Source organism: Rhipicephalus microplus, chromosome 6, assembly GCF_043290135.1.
Source record: "Rhipicephalus microplus isolate Deutch F79 chromosome 6, USDA_Rmic, whole genome shotgun sequence".
In the NCBI taxonomy this organism is placed as follows: Eukaryota; Metazoa; Arthropoda; class Arachnida; order Ixodida; family Ixodidae; genus Rhipicephalus; species Rhipicephalus microplus.
Genome location: NC_134705.1, coordinates 199,333,067 through 199,350,691, shown reverse-complemented (window position 1 = coordinate 199,350,691; position 17,625 = coordinate 199,333,067). Strand labels below are relative to the sequence as shown.

At 44.0% G+C, this 17,625-nt stretch overlaps 2 protein-coding genes and 1 non-coding gene across 3 annotated transcripts; 2 read left to right on the top strand and 1 right to left on the bottom strand.

Moving 5' to 3' along the window:
• Positions 1-5,663: 5,663 nt before the first annotated feature.
• DnaJ-60 (DnaJ-like-60) lies at positions 5,664-12,073 on the top strand. The gene is made up of 6 exons (XM_075867548.1): positions 5,664-5,851; positions 5,924-6,017; positions 6,671-6,849; positions 7,771-7,965; positions 9,489-9,578; positions 11,909-12,073. Exons 1-6 carry the CDS (start codon positions 5,781-5,783, stop codon positions 12,006-12,008), a joined length of 729 nt encoding a protein of 242 aa, XP_075723663.1. The 5' UTR covers positions 5,664-5,780; the 3' UTR covers positions 12,009-12,073.
• Positions 12,074-12,990: 917 nt separating this feature from the next.
• Positions 12,991-13,063, bottom strand: TRNAR-CCU (transfer RNA arginine (anticodon CCU)). Its single transcript has one exon. It is a non-coding gene; the product is annotated as a tRNA-Arg (tRNA).
• A 2,187-nt stretch (positions 13,064-15,250) lies between these two features.
• Positions 15,251-16,527, top strand: LOC142765807 (glutaredoxin-related protein 5, mitochondrial-like). The gene has a single exon (XM_075867547.1). It carries the CDS (start codon positions 15,457-15,459, stop codon positions 15,916-15,918), a length of 462 nt encoding a protein of 153 aa, XP_075723662.1. The 5' UTR covers positions 15,251-15,456; the 3' UTR covers positions 15,919-16,527.
• Positions 16,528-17,625: the final 1,098 nt, after the last annotated feature.

The window sequence follows — 17,625 nt, the reverse complement described above, 5'->3', positions numbered from 1 at the left end:
ACAATAACGTTTTCTACATTGATATCATGAAAAAGTTGTTTACATACACATTAAAAATCTGAGACAGTCTTTACAAATAGAACTGTCAATTCAGATACCATAAGAGCGTAGGCCTAACCAGCCAGAGCCGCAACAACGTCCTCCACGAGCCTCTCTTGCTTAGCGCTGACGATGTGACTGATGCTGATGACCTCAGATGGATGGCGCTTCCCACAGAGGGGTATGGGCCAAGAACCAGGCAGCAGGATACTCAAATGAAACTAAATTCAAATTAAAGCCAAACTGAAAAATTAGTTTAGCGATAAAACACCAATAAACAAAAATGGTTGTTGAGCATGCGGTCGAACCATCGCTTTTTCCTGACAGGCATAGCTACGAATTATAAACTAAAGATATGAAAAGATTAGGGTTCACTAGCACGGTAATCTTTTAGTTGCATTGATGTAGTCAAACACAGTGGAGCATATATCCGTGTGGCAGTAACCTAATGAAGTGCCGCCAAGTGATAAAGGTACTAGTACATTTACTCGTATTCCTATCTTATGTAATGGGGCTTCTAAATATATTTTTCTCTGATGTGACTGCGGAGCTCTTCATGGTTCACCACTTCTTCATATTTATTCGTATACAATAATATATTTAGCATGGCGATGCCAGCATGAATTTACACGCCAGTTCTAATATTAAATTATTATATGCATAGAGCTGGTCTGACTCGTTCCTTTCTCTGTACATATTGTAACAAAGATGAAACAATCGAACATTATTTTTTATCGTTATAGCCGCTTCAATTTACCGAGGAACAACATTGTTAAAGTGGTTTTCAATAAAATTAGATTGGATTTCATTATTCCTAATATTCTCTCCGCTTCCTCATTAAGTCGTTGTCACCGGGATATCAGTTCCGCTGCAGAAAGGTTCCTAATCAAATCAGGACGGTCTTAATCGCGAACCTCCAAACTCGTAAAATTGATTTCCTTTAACCATTTTATAATTCATTAAATACACAACGAATAGGTGCCCCGCCGCGGTGGTCTAGTGGCTAAGGTACTCGGCTGCTGACCCGCCGGTCGCGGGATCGAATCCCGGCTGCGGCGGCTGCATTTCCGACGGAGGTGGAAATGTTGTAGACCCGTGTGCTCAGATTGGGCTGCACGTTAAAGAAACCCCAGGTGGTCGAAATTTCCGGAGCCCTCCATTTACGGCGTCTCTTATGATCATATGGTGGTTTTGGGACCTTAAACCCCACAAATCAATCCCAATTAATAGGTGAGTCCTTCTACCTAATTGTTCGTTTCTAGGCCAATCCCCCAGAGTGGCTGTGAGCCATACTTATAATAGGCCGTCATCGTCAATACACGCCATACCAGGCTGACGTGAGGACTTGGGCCGCGACTGCGTTTTAACCGTTCTAAGCCCTCTGCGATGCGATGCTGTCTGGCAGCGAAGGAGAACGTGCGTTCGCGCATGTGCACACGGCTCGGTCCTGCAGCTTATCGTGTTCGCGCAGCTGTGAGGGAAGAGAGGAGGAAAGAATCTGGTGGACAAGATGGAAAGGCCCATCCCTCTCTCTCATCTGCTGCCCCTTCGGTTATCTGACAGCGCGCTACAAGCAGGCAAAGTTGGTTGGACGGGTGAAAGAATCAACCAAGTCAAAAAAAAAAAATAAAATACAGCTAAAGCCGAACGGTGAAGAAAGCAGGAGCGAAGGTAATACGTACAGCGTATACGTAGCAGGAGGGAAATGCGGGAAACGCGTTTTTAACGCGCCGCTATGACCGCTAGGCACGTTTGTTTTGGCGGCGGCGTGGAACCGCGGGTATGGAGGAAAATCCTTCGGGGTACGGCGAGTAACACGCGCGCGCCTGCAGTTTTGGAGGAATGTGAGCGGCCGAGACGAAATGCACCGACGAGACCCGAGGGAAGAACCACATTTTTTTCTTTTTAATGCGAAACTCATTTGTGATCGCTTTTGCCTCAGCTCACTTCGATTTGGCAAGTTGCAATGCTGTCCTCGACATCGTAGGCTGTCTGGCAGAGTAAAACAATCGGAGTGAGAACAGAATGCAATAATAATAATAATAATAATAATAATAATAATAATAATAATAATAATAATAATAATAATAATAATAATAATAATAATAATAAGAAGAAGAAGAAGAAGAAGAAGAAGAAGAAGAAGAAGAAGAAGAAGAAGAAGAAGAAGAAGAAGAAGAAACATCAACGCATCATAATACATCAACAATTTTAAGAAACTCTATGCCCCGAACGACACATATGACGAACGACACATATGACAAAATCCTGCCCACGGTCAAAGCTGGAGGTGTCACTTTGGACCAGCTATTAACACAGACATAGGCTAATTTTAATTAATTTTCGGCAGATTGCTCGGCTGGACTCTCACCTAGGAGCTTATTAAGTCAGAATGACTACCCTCTTAATCAAAGAAGTTAGGCGGTTATGTCAGATAAAAAAAATTGAAATTCCTTGTGCGAATAACCCATCGCAGCTTTGTCATATTAAAGTGGCCTGTTGTAGCTATTGAGGCTTGATGAAATTCAACAAAATTCAACAGCGACACCGAAGCACCGGTGAGCCCAACAAGCAGACGATCAGAATGACGTCACTGTTGAAGACAACAGTGACGTCAGAGGCGTAGTGTTTTCGTGTTAACGTAATGTGCATCGCGCGGGCTATAATTGCAAGCGCAGCCTTCACACGGACACAACAACGCTCACTTATTCTACGGTAGCTACACTCTTCCACTTTCACTTTTAGTCACACATGTAAATTTGGACGATTTTCGTTATTCCGCGATCATTACAAGAGACCCTTTTTTTTCGAAATCTGAAAGCTGCAATATGGGTTCTTAGCATGATGGACTTCAATTCTTCCATTTGTAATATACACTCCCCTAATTGAAAAGTAATTATTTGATTTTTCTTCATTAATGTATTAAAAGACGTCCTCAGTCATTTTAAGATGCACGCGGCCACAGAAGAACGGTGAAGGCATCCAAAAGAGAGAAAGAGAAGTAAACGTTTATTTTGAAACAGTGCCCCGAGCAATGCCCGGTGTCACCCTGAGGTGGGAGGGCTCCTTAGTCCAGGAACCCTCTGGCTTCTACTGCCCTCCTGGCTCTGGCGACGAGTTGTTGTAGGTCTTCCAGGTCCTCCAGGGCGAGCTTCGCCTCCCACGTTTCGGTTAGGACTTCGTTCGTCCGTCCTGCTTCGTTATCAGTCGTGTGTTGTTGCAGATTACGTCTGGCAATACACTGGCATTTAAGAACCAAGTGTGCTAGGGTGGGTGTCCGGTACGCTGCAGAGCGGGCACATAGAGCTATATCTCGTTGGGTAGAGATGGTTGCATTAGGGCCCCATGTGTGTATGTGCTCCTTTGCAGGCGTCTCAGTATCACGCTTTCCTCTTTTGTCAATTTTGGGTGTGGTGGAGGGTATACTCGTCGCTCCAGCCTGAAATGCTGGAGTAACGACGAGTAGGTGTTTTGAACAACTTCCGTCTCTTCAACGACCTGCTCGCAGGCAGCGGCGTGGGCCGCTTCATTTCCCTGAAGGCTCTCGTGTCCTGGCACCCACAATATAAAGGTGTATGGGAGTGGAGTGCTTCGCCGTTTCAAAATATTGATGGCATTAGCTGAGATACGGCCCTTAGGAAAATTTTGCTAAGGGTCATAATTTTGCTTAGTAAAGAAAATGTCCAATTTTCCTGATTTTGGGCGATACTTGGACACATCTCTCGAAACACCCGGTATAGCTATGCAAGTTTCCGGCCCAGCTAGTACATCTGTAGCATAGCTGTCCCTGTAGGGCACGCGACCACTTCAACGTGGTTGTGACTCAGCATGGGACGCTATGGGTGTGTACGGCTGACAACGCATAGCCTCTGGCGCTCAGCCAAGCTCGATCGCCATCATGGCACAGCGCCAGGTACACTTAGAGCCATAGAGCCCACGTACGTATGCAGTCGTAGAAACCGGCCTCTTCTCATGCCCCGCTGTTCTACATACAGTCTCCTCACAATCCTAACCCCTTCCCCCTCCCAACTAGCTCCTGCGGTTAGCGTCGTCGGTCTTTGTCCTGGCGAAGGAATATCTGTCAGTGTCTGACCTGTAATAACGTTCTTTCTCTCATCAACAGATCTTGGCCGCGTCTCTAAGCTTCGAAGCGTTTGGGCGAGTAGGTCAAAAGTCAAATTTGACGCATTGCGAGTAGTGCTAGCGTAGGGTTAAAGAAATGGTTGAGCAATCTTGTTGGATTTGCCTCGGTTGCAACTATTTTATATCCATGCCCTCCCGAAAGTAACGCCTCAAGTGGAGGACAAATTTCCAAAAGCAGCACTCAATTCAATAGAAATATCTAACAATAATATAAGAACAATAAATTATGGCAGCTTAATTCTTACTATAATGGTGCCAAACCTGAAGAAAAAGCGGTGCTGGGTGGCCTTTTTTTTGCTTCCGTTTCTTTTTTTTTCATTTCTCTCTATTCCTTGGACCTTTTTTTTCCTCTGTTGCTTTCTTTGTCTATTTATTTGTGTTTCTCACTCTTACTTTTTTTAGTTTATTTATTTGTATAGCTTCCACTTTCTTTCTATCTCTTTCTCGCTCTCTCCATCTTTCTTTATTTGCTTCTTTGCATTTCTCGTTTCTTTTCCTGTCTAGCTCTCTGTCTTTCCTATCTCCTTTTCATGTGTTTTTTTATTTCTGTATGTATCTCTCGTTTCTACGTCTAGCTTTCTCTTTTTCTGCCTCTATGTCTATTAATGTTTCACGTGCTCCACTTCGCCGAGCAGAGTTTTCGTTAAATAATAATACCCCGGGCTCGATGTCCCAGAACCACGATGTGATTATGATAGACGCCTTAGTGGGAATTTGGATCATTACGGATCATTACGGAATTTGGATTACGGAAATTTGGATCATCTGGTGTTCTTTAGCGTGCACCGACATCGTTTTCGTTTAACGATCGCACCTGCTGTACCCGGCGGCCGCATACGCACGTGAGTCTCGCGCGACGAAGCACTTTCGATCATTTAAAAGTTCTATAGTTCAATAAAAGGACGCAACACTAGTGTGCATCTATAACATTAACTTGCAGCAAAGGAAGCTGTGGTGTATTTCTTTTTTTTTTATCAACCGCTGTTCTCTCGGTTCCGCCAATAAACGTGGTCTGCGCACTGCCCCTTCAAAGTACTCAAAGTAGCCGGTTCTGTGCACTCCCGCTTTAGGTAGCGAAAGCGGTGAAGATACTCCAACCAACGCTACTAGTAACGTTGGCTCGAACAGGTAAAGTAGAGAAAGAGAGAGAAAGAGAAGTGAGATCACGAGAGTGACATACATAAATATGCACCGTAAGATAGTAGGCACTGCGCCGTGTCGCCTGTAGGCAGACAGAAATTAGGTGCCTTCTTCCTTTTCCTCATGAACCACTAACAACAACAACAAGATAGTGCCCTTTTCCAAATTTGTAGCGCCATCTAGTTTCTTTGTAAGAAAGTCTCGAACGGCTACTGCGGCCTCAGAGACTGCAAGCGCCCACACCAACACCCGCCAAAACCACGGCCGAATCAAACGAGATTTGTGATCTTGTGGCGCCATCTAGTCTTTGTTACAGAAAGTTCGGGAGTTGCCTGCTTTGTGGTTGCTTTCCTTTTCGAGCATTTCCTCGTCGCGTGGTTTCTGATCGCTCCCTGCATTTACGGGTGCCGATGTTGTGGTACTCGACAGTGCCCCAACAGTCATGGTTCTTGTCTTAAATGTTTCCCCACGCTGTCAAGCTAAATCTTAGTACAAAGTCAAGGCTTACAATCGCATGGCATTTGATCAGGTAAGGCGCAACTCGTCCGCGCGCTGTCGTAAGCGTTTAAGAATGAAGAAACTGTCGTCATCTCTTTTGAAGGCACCTAAGCAGGACCTACTACGAAGTTCTGGGAGTGAAGAATGACTGCACTCAAAAGGAGATCAGGGACGCCTATGTCAAGCTGTGCAAACAGGTAATTAGCTGTTTTGCGCGTGGAAATCGGACATGTCTGAACTTGCCGCTTGCGCATGCGTGTAGCCAAACACTGGTCAATCAAATATGTTGACGGGGACATATAGGTCAAACTAGAGTTACAGTAACTCTAGGTGAAACTGCATTACATATAGGTCAAACTAGAGTTACAGTAACTCAAGGTCAAACCGCATTATCCTATATTTTCTCACAGGAAGCGGTTAGAACCAGCGCTTAGAACAACGTTTTTAATCTAAAAGCGTTGGCTTATAAGCTGTTCATGTTTGTAGACTTGACTCTTCGTAAAAGTAAACGAAGCAGTTTAACAGATATGTCACCGATCCCACCTCGTGAATGCATACACTGCGTTTCGCCTGCATCGGACTGTCGATCGTGATCAGCCTGATTCAAATGGAATTTCTCTACCGCGATTACCACCTATCAAACGCTTGCGTAATCGAGCCAATCGCAACCGAGAGACTCGATACAGGTCAGATTTCTCGACGATGACTGCATGGCTCTCTCTTCCGAAGCTTTCACCGATGAGCAAGTCGTCACCGAGACACTCAATCTTGATCGAGCTCGATCGTGATCGAAAAGTTCAGGGCGTGACAGCTGTATTGAGCACTCGCCTTCTTTTTCTTCTTTTGAAAGCTCCACCCTGACGTCAAGGGTCCTAAGACGTCAATAAAAGATCACAGCAAGTTCACTGAGCTCAACCAAGCCTACACAACCTTAAGCAAGCCTCTTGATCGTAAGCACTACGATGACAATCTCCTGCATCCAGAACTCCACAACGTCCAACGTACAGTGTGGAGGCAAACATACGCTCGGTAAGCTTATCCAGATTGCACATCTTCTGTCCGCCACACAGCAAACTGAACATGCTCGCTACCCACAACTGTACACACTTTTATCATACCCTTATAAATATGGGAACGGACCTATGGTTCATTTTCTTACCAGCATTGGTGTTCATTGCTAAACTTTCACTACAACCTGTCTGGATAGCCAGATTGTTGTCGTCACAACTTAATTTTACATCGTAACACCGTTAGCTGCGTATTCCCGTTACAGAGTTGAGCGTTCATTGGTAACCTCCAACAGAGGGTATAGGACAGACATTCTTAACATCAAGACGGGTAACTTATTGTCACTAAAGTGGAAAGTGTACAACTGTTGTATTTTGCCAGCTCTAACATATGAGGCAAAAATTTGGACAATAACGAAGAAGCAAAAGAAGAAGATGAGGACCACCACGAGTGTGATGGAATGAGAAATAATAGGTTTAAGAGGTAGAAAGACAGCATATAGTGTAGCCATCATGGTACCATTAAGAGGAAAGCATGTAGTACATGGGTAAATAATATTATAAGAAGTACAGATAACCAAGCATTAGTTAGAACGTCAGAATGGATACCAAGGGATGGGTAGTGCCACCGAGGATGGAAATGGGTCAGGTGGAACAACAGAACTGGATGCGTAAAATCACATCCACTCGCGCTGGGAGGGACGTATTGGAGACCTTTTAAAAAGGCTGTCGTTCTTCAGAGGACATGACAGGCCAATGATGGTGATGTCAGTGTTGTGGCCCTATTGTTTAAATAGCTAAATTGTTCAAAATAATAGTCTTCTTCCTGACTTATTAGTAATGTGCAACACTGTTCTTCTGTGCAACACTGTTCTTCAGAGGCATGACAGAACTTTAAAGTACTCACTTTTTATATGTTTTCACTGCTATGCATTTCCTTCAGGTACGAAGAGCCGTTCATGCACCGAAGGGGATCTCATGACCACGATGACGAGAGCCACGATACGCCGAGATACGAGGACTTCGCTCAATTTTACAATGAAAAGAGAAGACAGCATCAGAATGCCAAGCTCTATGTTGTCATGGGGTGCTTTGTGTTGCTTGTTTCTGGTGCTTGCCTCCATTATGCAGCATTCAGGTAATGATACCTTTTTTTTTCTTTACTTGTGGATTTCTATCTTGTGGATTTTCTTGATATTCATTTGATAGTATGTTCTGGGACAAGCTAAAGATATTTGCTTTCTTTCTGTTCATAGCATCACAAAATAGTCTAAATTGCATTGCTACTGCTGATACAAAATGCTCACACAAGGATTCATTTCAACAATGCAGGCATAATTACCTGTAAATTTACACACTGGCACAAGAGACGGAGCACATTATCAACGTCAGTCTCACAAAATTTTGCAATCAGAAACAGAATATAATGATCTACCACAACGTCACTATTGACTGTTTAACGGTGGGCATTTATATAACTGTAAAATTCCAACTTCTGTAGTGATGCATACACACACGCAAAAAAAAGATTTGATGGATACACACTGCTGTCTGTGAAGTAAAAGATTCTAAACAGCCAGCTCTACAGTATAAGATAATACTCCTGTCACACTGGAGGTGTTAATATCATTAGGTTCGAACATCATTCCAAGCAACGAATGCCGGTGCTTGATTCACCACCGCGGTTGATTCGCGGAATCAACCACGTAGCACCACCGCGGTTGATTCGCAGTGGTGCTACGTAGAAAAAAGTTATGTCATTAGTCCATAGTATCGATGTAGATATTTCAGGAAAAAATAGGTAAAAATTTAAGCAAGGTGCATGTAGAATGATAGAAATGTGAAGTCATTCGTTTTAAAAGACACGCGGGAAGTCACTTCGCTAAATAAATGCACAAAGCAATTGTATATCGCACTATATGTGGCCACCATAAGCCAAAATGATCCTCTTAGCCAGTAGCCACAGCCGATTGAACACAAGCAATAGGACATACTCAGCATAAAAAAAAAGGGGGGGGGACAAAGAAATGTATCGCGTCTATTTAGGTTTTCTACAACGTAAAGTAATAGATGCACATGTGGTATATTTTGCGGCATGACCGCAAACCTAAAGCCCCAGACCATTCTGCATTTGTTCACTTTAAAACATGGTCTCGCATGCATCCATGCGGACAAACAGTTTGCAATGGAACTGCCATAGCCTCATGCAAGCAAACACATCCGCCTGGGTTCATTGCGCTCTCGCAGCTGATGCCATCGCTGCACACGCATGCATACACTGGCACAGAGGCGTCTGCCTGTTTACATCATAGCTGAGAGTGCCGGGGCCCAGACCCTACTGAAATATAAAGTAAAGACAGTTTACGACTAGCCTTCTCCTGTCCTCAATAAAATGATACATGCCTTAAAAAAAGCAACATTAATAGCAGGCTTCCATAAATGCGGGTCAAATTGAGAATGCCAAATGCATCCTTTCAAGTAGTATTTGGGGTATGGAGTATATATTCTGTTCGACTACCACAGCAAATGTGTTTCTCAAACTTATTCGATTGCTTAAGTCATTCAATTCTAATGACATATATCACTGTGCAGAAGCCGTGTAGTGTTATTAGATGTGAATGTCATTCTCTTCGAAAGCAGGTATTGTCAATTTGTCCACAGGTATGGGAGCTCGAACGAAATGAAAAAGAAGATGCAAGAGGTCAACAAAAGGAACTGGGCAGCCTACTACCGATCTCGAGAAGACTTCAAGTAACGTTCTCCACTTTATTTACATGTTCAGAACAAGATGTATTAATCTACCTTTTAGTTCATCAAAACCTCTAAATTTAACAATCTCTTTGTTCCATTTGCTAGCTCAGTTGTGTTTAGGGTGATCACCCATCCTGCAAATCTCAGAAATGTTCCTTATGGAGGGCTATTGCCTCGCATCTTGTATAAAATGCAAAAATATTCAAAGTGCCCTACATTTTGTGCTTTGTTATTATTGTTCGGTTACTTAACTACCGTGTGGTAGTGGCCAACTGGTGGTAAGACAATCAATAATGTGTAGAAACTAATCCACAGCTGTTTTGTGAGTAACTATTAAGTAGCGAAATTTTCATGTCGCTGTTATTAAAGGGGTACTGGCACAAAAATTTTGGCCTCGCATTTTGAGGCTGCAATGTTTTTCTGGGGGTCTGTTAGTCATTACATGGCACATTGTTTTTGTCAGCACACGACAGATAATTTGTTACAGGCTCGTTACTACCCAACCAGTGTTAGTCTCTGTTTTGAAACCACCGGGTGCAACTATCACCACCTAGCGGAGGCAACACTCGACCATGTCGGCACACAGAAATGGGACGCACTTCTGAGCGGTTCGCATCAAGATGCTTTTTCGAACAGGAAACTGGACATGAGTGGCATCAAACACAAAACTTTCAACTCATGCCTCGCGGCCATGGACAGGCGAGCAGCTGCCGAGTAATAGTCTGGTGGACCAAATGCGACCAAAGAAAAATGGTGGCCATGACGTTGTCATAACTTGCTGCGGCGTAGTAGCGTGAAGAAAGTAGGGGGTCTCCAAGGGTCCCCTTTGAGGGTGCTAATAGCGTGACGCAGTGAATTGCTCACGCAAACTTGAAAATTAATTTAAAATACCTTCCAAGCTATATCTGCTGTCGATATTTTGCAGATGATATACGCATGTTCACAGGAATTGATTCCACAAGCTATCTCGGCATATTACAGTAATGTATAAAACAGGTTTGTTTACACATACATATTTGGGCTTCAACTTGTATCCCTACTAGTGTAAGTCTAACAGCCCAATTTCTAGCTGTATCAAGCAAACCCTGACCGAGCTTCCTATTTTAAGAAATACTGTTTTCAGGTACTTGTAGCCTGTCAGTTTACAATGTAAAAATATTCAATATCTAAAGTCCCCGAACCCTGCCACAGTGTTGCTTATTGTGGCAGGACAACGCAAAAAGCGGGACAGTGAATAGACAGGACACAGCCGCAATGCTGACAAGTTCGGGAGAAATTGAGGGATGAACTGTGTCTGAGGGCCCGACGTAGAAGAAACATAATGCACGAGGATGCATGGATAGGTCAGGCACAAAAAACGCGATAACAAACATGTAGGACACCGCGCAGGAAAAATGAAAGTTGGTGTGAAAGGTCTCATTGTTGAAGATATGTAAAGGAAATATAGTGATGTGTCCTGCGGGTTCACTTGGTTACAGTGCTCGACTGCTGACCCAGAGGTCACGAGCTCAATCCTAGCCGTGGCATTTCAATGGAGGCGATATGGTAGAGGTCTTGTTGCACGTTAAAGAGACATCGAAGAGCGAAAAAACTTTTGCCGTATTACTTAAGTACATTTTCGCAATCCCGGAAACACCACTCTTACCACAACACGACGCATAGTAAACAAGAAAACGCACGAAAATAAAATGCGGGTGGCAACGCTACCTCGAGATTCCCACACCGAAAGCCATGACATAACAAATTTAGAAGGCATCTGCTGGGTTCTACGTAGCTTTCAATCGATAATAAACGAAGCACCTTGTAATCTGTGGGTGTCGTAGACCTAGCATACAGAGTTTTAGAAAGTTTCATTGAGCCAATTCCACGAAAATACCAGAAATACATGTTGCAATTTGTTACGTCACGTGCAGAGATTCTCGCGCATAATTTAATAATGAAACTTCAACCTTGATTTTCTCCGCTAACAATAAATTTATCAAAGTGAACTTATCAATGTATCATAAGAGTTGTTCTAAACCAAGTCATTGTTCCTGTTTAGTGTCCCTTTACGAAATTCCAGATGGTCCAAATTACCAGAGCCTTTCTCTAGGGTGTCGCTGGTAATCATATCATGGTTTTGGGATGTAAAACCCCAGATATTATTACTGTGTGTTCACTGTCTCTTCGCATTGTTCTGCCACAATGTTCATAAATCAACTAGCCCACCTAGGCACCCGTGTAAAATACTGCGTATAGTTCACCAGGCAGAAAACAAGTGTGTGATTGTTAGATGTCTTGTATCTGAAGTGTAATAGATGCTTGCACATATTTCTTCGTGTCTTTTACAGAATATACGGCATGGAAGGCCAGCTGGAGCGGCTACTCAACATAAGACGTGAGAAAAAAGAGGACAAAGGTGATGAGGACAGTGAAGAGCAAGAAGACTGAGCATTGTTACGTGTAACATAGGACCTATAGAAATGTGTATAATAAAATATAGGTTTTCAATTGCACTTCATGAAAGTATATTGCTTGTTACTGCAAACAATATACAAAACTTGTAGTTTAGAAGAAATTCTGTGCCTGTGTGTGTGTCCGGTTTATACAGGTGTAGTGCAGTTGTCCCCTTTGTAATATACAAAACTGGAATAAGAAGACGCAATGCACCACAGGAAAACACGTGTGAAAGGAAAGATTTCATACACTCTTTTCTTTCGTATGCTTTTTTTTCTATTTTGTTTATTGCATCTTCTTATTCCATCAATATACACTGGCTCCTTTTTCTAGTGCGACAGAAAATGATAATTGCACTATGAAAGTGTGTAACATTCAGGTGGACCAAGGCGAATTTCATGTGTTAAAAAGACGCACTGTATTCTCTTACATACGACCAGTGCCAAAAAATGAAAAAAAAAATATTACACAGCCTAGACTTACACAGCTTACACAGCCTGGACTTGGGTCTACAACTACTGGCTGTCCGGAGAGTCCGGCCATCGTGAAGGGCCTTCACCTTCCTGGGCCGACCTGGATGGAGCCGCCGACTGGTTGAGGGTGGTCTTGGTTGAGGGTGGTCAACTAGTCCCTCTGGTGCTGTAATAATGTTCTTTGTATGTATGTATGTATGTATGTATGTATGTATGTATGTATGTTAGAAACCAGATTTGCTAGTTATATGCAGTGGTTTACATGCATGTTTTATTTTACTTTTGTAGAGTTAATGTTCGGGGGAGAGTTTTATACAGGGACGGGTCATGTGCGCGAAAATATGGTAATTGGTTTGTACCGTCGGTGTATGGTGGACATTGGTCAATCAATGCATAAGCAGTGTCGCATAATTTTACTTGAAAAAAAATATCCTCAGAAAAGCTTGTCCTTGAAGCTACGTGACATGGCCGTACACATCAGGAAACTAGAGAGAAAAAAAATTTACCCTCGGCGGGACTCGAACCCGCAATCCCCGGTTTAGGAGACCGATGCCTTATCCGTTAGGCCACGAGGGCGCGGTGGCGAGAGGGCGGCAATAAGCCAAGTTGAACCATTGTGAACTTTAACGTATTTTTTCTCGTTAAAGTAATAGTTAACAAGAGAATCCCCACCATGTGTATTTTTGCAACTCGTCTATGCTTACGCTGCAGTATAGTTATGCGCTGCACGAATTGTTTCGCCGTATTTTCATTCAGCTTCGCATAAGGACATGCGTGAAAGAACGCGCTATCAAATAAAATTGAATATCATAGCAATTTCCCAATTCAGCTCTATTTAAGAACAAACTAATTATATTATTTGCTGACACTTCGTCATTGCTGTTTTTCACCTTATGTCGATTGCCCTTTATTTGACGAAAACTAGAAACTGTGCTGGCAACAACAAGGCTGCGGTGAACAATAGTACAGTTTACTGGAAGGGAGCAGTAGATTGAACGAGGCGGCCGCGCCACATCTCGGCTGATCCTCCGGCGGTTGACAGTAGCGGCGGCGCTGTAGTCCCATGATACTGAAGATCTCAGGAGCGTCTGCATTGGGAGCGCCTGAACCATAGCCTACGAAAGCGTTTAATTGCTACTTTTTAGCGCGTTTAATGCGCTTCTGAGCATTTATCAGTGTGTGCACACCTGCTAAGCGCCAGGGTGCATGAGTAAATATCCAGGCACGCCGAAATTGCTTCGAGACATTCTCTGTTTCAAGAACCTGCCGACCAACAAAAAAAAAATGTCAATCGGAATCCGCACGGATCCCCGTAGCTTCTCACTCAAGCAGCGTTTTGACCTGCGCTATATCATAAGTGGCTACTGGCAAACTACAAAGAAAAGCAAAATATCGAAACCGCGATTAAATCATACGCTCATTTTGTCGGCAGTCTCTACGATATCAACAGCACAGTGTTCCTCATATGATCCTACATGCGCTCATTGTTTCACGAGAACCTGAGTATAATTAACGTTGTCACAACAATTATATCGGGGACGACTCAGTTTTATCATGCCAGTTTTGCGGAAGATAACAATTATTGCTTTCTGAAAAGCTTGTTACATAATAAACATATTAAAAACAACACACCAACATATTAAAAAGGGCCAATCGTATATATAGCCTCTCTGTTAATATGTGTAAATTCATTGTAAGCAGTTATCATTTTGTATCGACAGCTTAAATTGTGCTACTTTCCAAATATTCTATTGGCGTAACGCCATTGCAAGGCAGCGAATTTATGCCGATGTTTTGTATTATAAGCGTAGTTCTATTATTAAGTGCCAAAGGTATAGGCAGGCAGTGGTACATCTTGTTTTGAGAAATGTAACTTGTATATGTACACAGTATATATATATATATATATATATATATATATATATATATATATATATATATATATATATATATATATATATATATATATCACCGCCCCATTAACAATATTCATGCAATGCCCAGCTACTATTTTTAGGCGGTGCATTTCTCGTCCGACGACTACGTTAGACTTGAACTAGTTTTGAGACGTCATATTATAGAAAGGGTGAAATTTACAGTGCGCATTTGTACAGCGACACGCTATATTCAGCTTCGCCAATTGTAAACGTTCGGCGCAAGGCTACCCAGATTTCATTTTTTCTTTTTTTAGGAGGGGGGGGGCTGTGTAAATATTTTGGTATACCCTGAAAAGTTGAATTACGAGAGCATTTCGTGATGCAGGGGGTTCGATTCCCTTCATTTCCCCTGTTTACTTATGGCTTGCTGGTTCTACGTGCGTTTGACATGGTATTTGTTTTTTAACCTCACAGCTTTCTGAGTACAGCTAACTTCCGATAAATTTGCTCAGTTATTCTGAATATTGTAGACACCTAACCAACGAAGAAAGAGTTAAGAGAGAAGAAATCAGTATAAGGCACCCCCTTTATGAATTATTTTCGATCTCTTACAAGGGCTTTTATGGAGCTCAAATTGAGTAGATTGGCGTGTCATACTTCAAGGGCTCTGACATCATATGCTAGACATGAATGACGGGCAGGCACGAAGAAATCTGCATCAAGAAAGCGCGATGTAGGAGCCGAAGCGCATAGCAGTTCCTGCAAGCGGCGGGCAGCTCTTTCAGTACTGTTCGACTGCAGCGCCGCCGCTGCAGGCAACGGGGATGGGATCAGGCGGCGAGGTGCGGTCACGCCACTCAACACTTCTAGTACACTATAGCAATAGTGCACGTTGGCGGTGTCATTTAGGCGGCGTGCGTATGTTTACGAGAACATCCTACCGAAGGTGAAGCAGGGGACGAATGTGCCGGCTCACTAGGCGATAACCGCTGCACGCCGTTCTCTTTCTAAAGCTTTCAAATCCGGCCTACAGTCACATAGAGAGGAGACCGCTACGCTACGCTACAGGGCGTCAACGTCGAACAGCAAGGCATGGCATTTTCATTGGCCAGTCGTTTAGGCCTGGCGACGAGTGCGGCGATGCTGCGGTCGCCCGTGCGTCTCCTCAGTGCCGCGGCTCCGATCACCGACAAGATCGCCGATCTGATCAAGCAGGACAAAGTGGTCGTCTTCATCAAGGGCGTCCCCGAGCAGCCCCGGTGCGGCTTCAGCAACGCCGTGGTTCAAGTGCTGCGCATGCACGGCGTCGACTACAGCGCGCACGACGTGCTCCAAGACGAGGCTCTGCGTCAGGGCATCAAGGACTTCAGCAACTGGCCCACTATCCCGCAGGTCTACATCAACGGTCAGTTCGTGGGAGGCTGCGACATCGTGCTACAAATGCACCAGAGCGGCGAGCTGGTCGACGAACTGGCCAAAGTGGGCATCAAGTCGCTGCTCGTCGACGAATCTGGCGCGGCATCTTCCGGCGACGAAAAGCACGACAAGCGGTAACTGGGGTGATTTTTTTTTTTTTCGGCGACCGTTCGTTGTGTACGTACGGGTCCATCGGTGAAAAGACGCTCGGTGCCCCGCTCTCTTCGAATTGTGAAGCGCTCAAGGTTGCAAGATGCTCGTGAGCCGCGTCTCATTGTAAGTGCGCGTGCTTTACGGCACTTCTTAATAACCAAATGCGAAGCACTCAGCGTGCCATGTATCCCTGCGTCGCGTGTTGCGAACAAGAACTTTTTTTTTGTGTGCCGAGAAAACCGCCAAGAGACAGTCGGTTGCGGCCTCGCATCGACCGGTAGCGCACAACCCTTTGCAGATTCCCGCCTCGGCCTACGTGACTGCCGGATACTCGGTGATGGTGGCGCCCGCGTGCTGGTTTTTTTTTTTTTCTCCCTTTTTTTGATATCCTCCTCCCCCGTTATTGTTGCTGCGGTGTGCAACTGTGTTTCGTGGGTATACTTAGCGGAGAGCATCACGGCCAGTACGCTTCATTCTCTTTTATTTTTCATTTCGTTGAGCTTACTGGCCGTTAGCGACAAGTTTTGTGATCTACCGGGCAGTTGAAAGCGCCTGATTTAGAGTTCGTATGCAATAAATTTATTCTTCCACCTGTTCCGTGTACCAGTTCTACTTATATATTGCCTTACCCTCTTTTTTTTTTTTGATAGCATGCTTCTAAACATATATTACAAACTGTCATATTCTTTTAAAAAACACAATAAACACAAAGGTACGGCTACTACATTAATGATGCTGCGTGTGCGTCGGTTTTCTATTTTTTTTTGTATCTGCCGCCGAGATATCTGCACGCATGGTACGCAGCTGATGTCACGCATGTTTTTTTGTAGGAAAAGCAAATTAAGACTGTTTCGCGCCAGTGGTGCCCATCACGACAGAACAGCGGCACTGCCCCGCATTCTGTGTTTCTAAGATGAACTATTTGTTATCACCATCATGAACCGGCATGCGCTCTCTTCGTCCCCATTTTGTGTCTGCGTGCGCCAAACAAGTTAGCGCCGCTTTCTGTACTAGTTCTCTCATTCGCCAGAATCATTTCCTCCCTCGTCGGCCAAATCGCCACACGTCATCTGGCAGCGATGCCGAAGGTTAAGAAGAGGACGAAGAGAACGCGTGCCGGCCGAGTTAATTAGAATCAATAGGTCATTTATTTTTATTCTGTCAGCGATATTCTTATCAAAGGAAAAGATGTCTGGTCGAACCAATTGAGAAGCTAGGTTTAAAAATAAACGTGCCAGTAATTTCATCCTTCGGGCGGATTACGTTAGGTTATAGCCACAGGGAGGCTTGCTCTCCTGTGCGTGCGTACATAATGGCAACAAAAAGATTACCTTGTCAGTCTATTGTTATTATTTTCGGCTACGAGACTACCTGAATGCCTGACTCATAACTAACTCACTTGATCCTGCCGCACGGCCCGGTTCTTGGCCGATCCCCCTTTTGTGGGCGAGTGCCAACAAAACTAAAGGCTCATCATCATCATCTATCTTGCGCGTATTCTACAGCTTATGACAGCCAATCAGATCCGCATCCACGATGACGTCAAATGGTCAGAGCATGTCGCTCTGTGAATAAACTATATTTAAAGTCTGTCAGTGCCCTTCGGGCGAGATGGGGGGGGGGGGGGGGTTAACCTCTATCCCTTCCCACCCGCCGTCGCTCTATGAATGCACGGTTGAAAACGCGTTTGGC

What these genes read in the sequence shown, in the direction of transcription:
- DnaJ-60 (XM_075867548.1), top strand. Translation starts at nt 5,781, where the DNA reads ATGTTTCCCCACGCTGTCAAGCTAAATCTTAGTACAAAGTCAAGGCTT. An exon ending in CTCCATTATGCAGCATTCAG is followed by an intron (nt 7,966 to 9,488) that starts GTAATGATACCT and finishes ATTTGTCCACAG; the next exon opens with GTATGGGAGCTCGAACGAAA. An exon ending in CGATCTCGAGAAGACTTCAA is followed by an intron (nt 9,579 to 11,908) that starts GTAACGTTCTCC and finishes TGTCTTTTACAG; the next exon opens with AATATACGGCATGGAAGGCC.
- LOC142765807 (XM_075867547.1), top strand. Translation starts at nt 15,457, where the DNA reads ATGGCATTTTCATTGGCCAGTCGTTTAGGCCTGGCGACGAGTGCGGCG.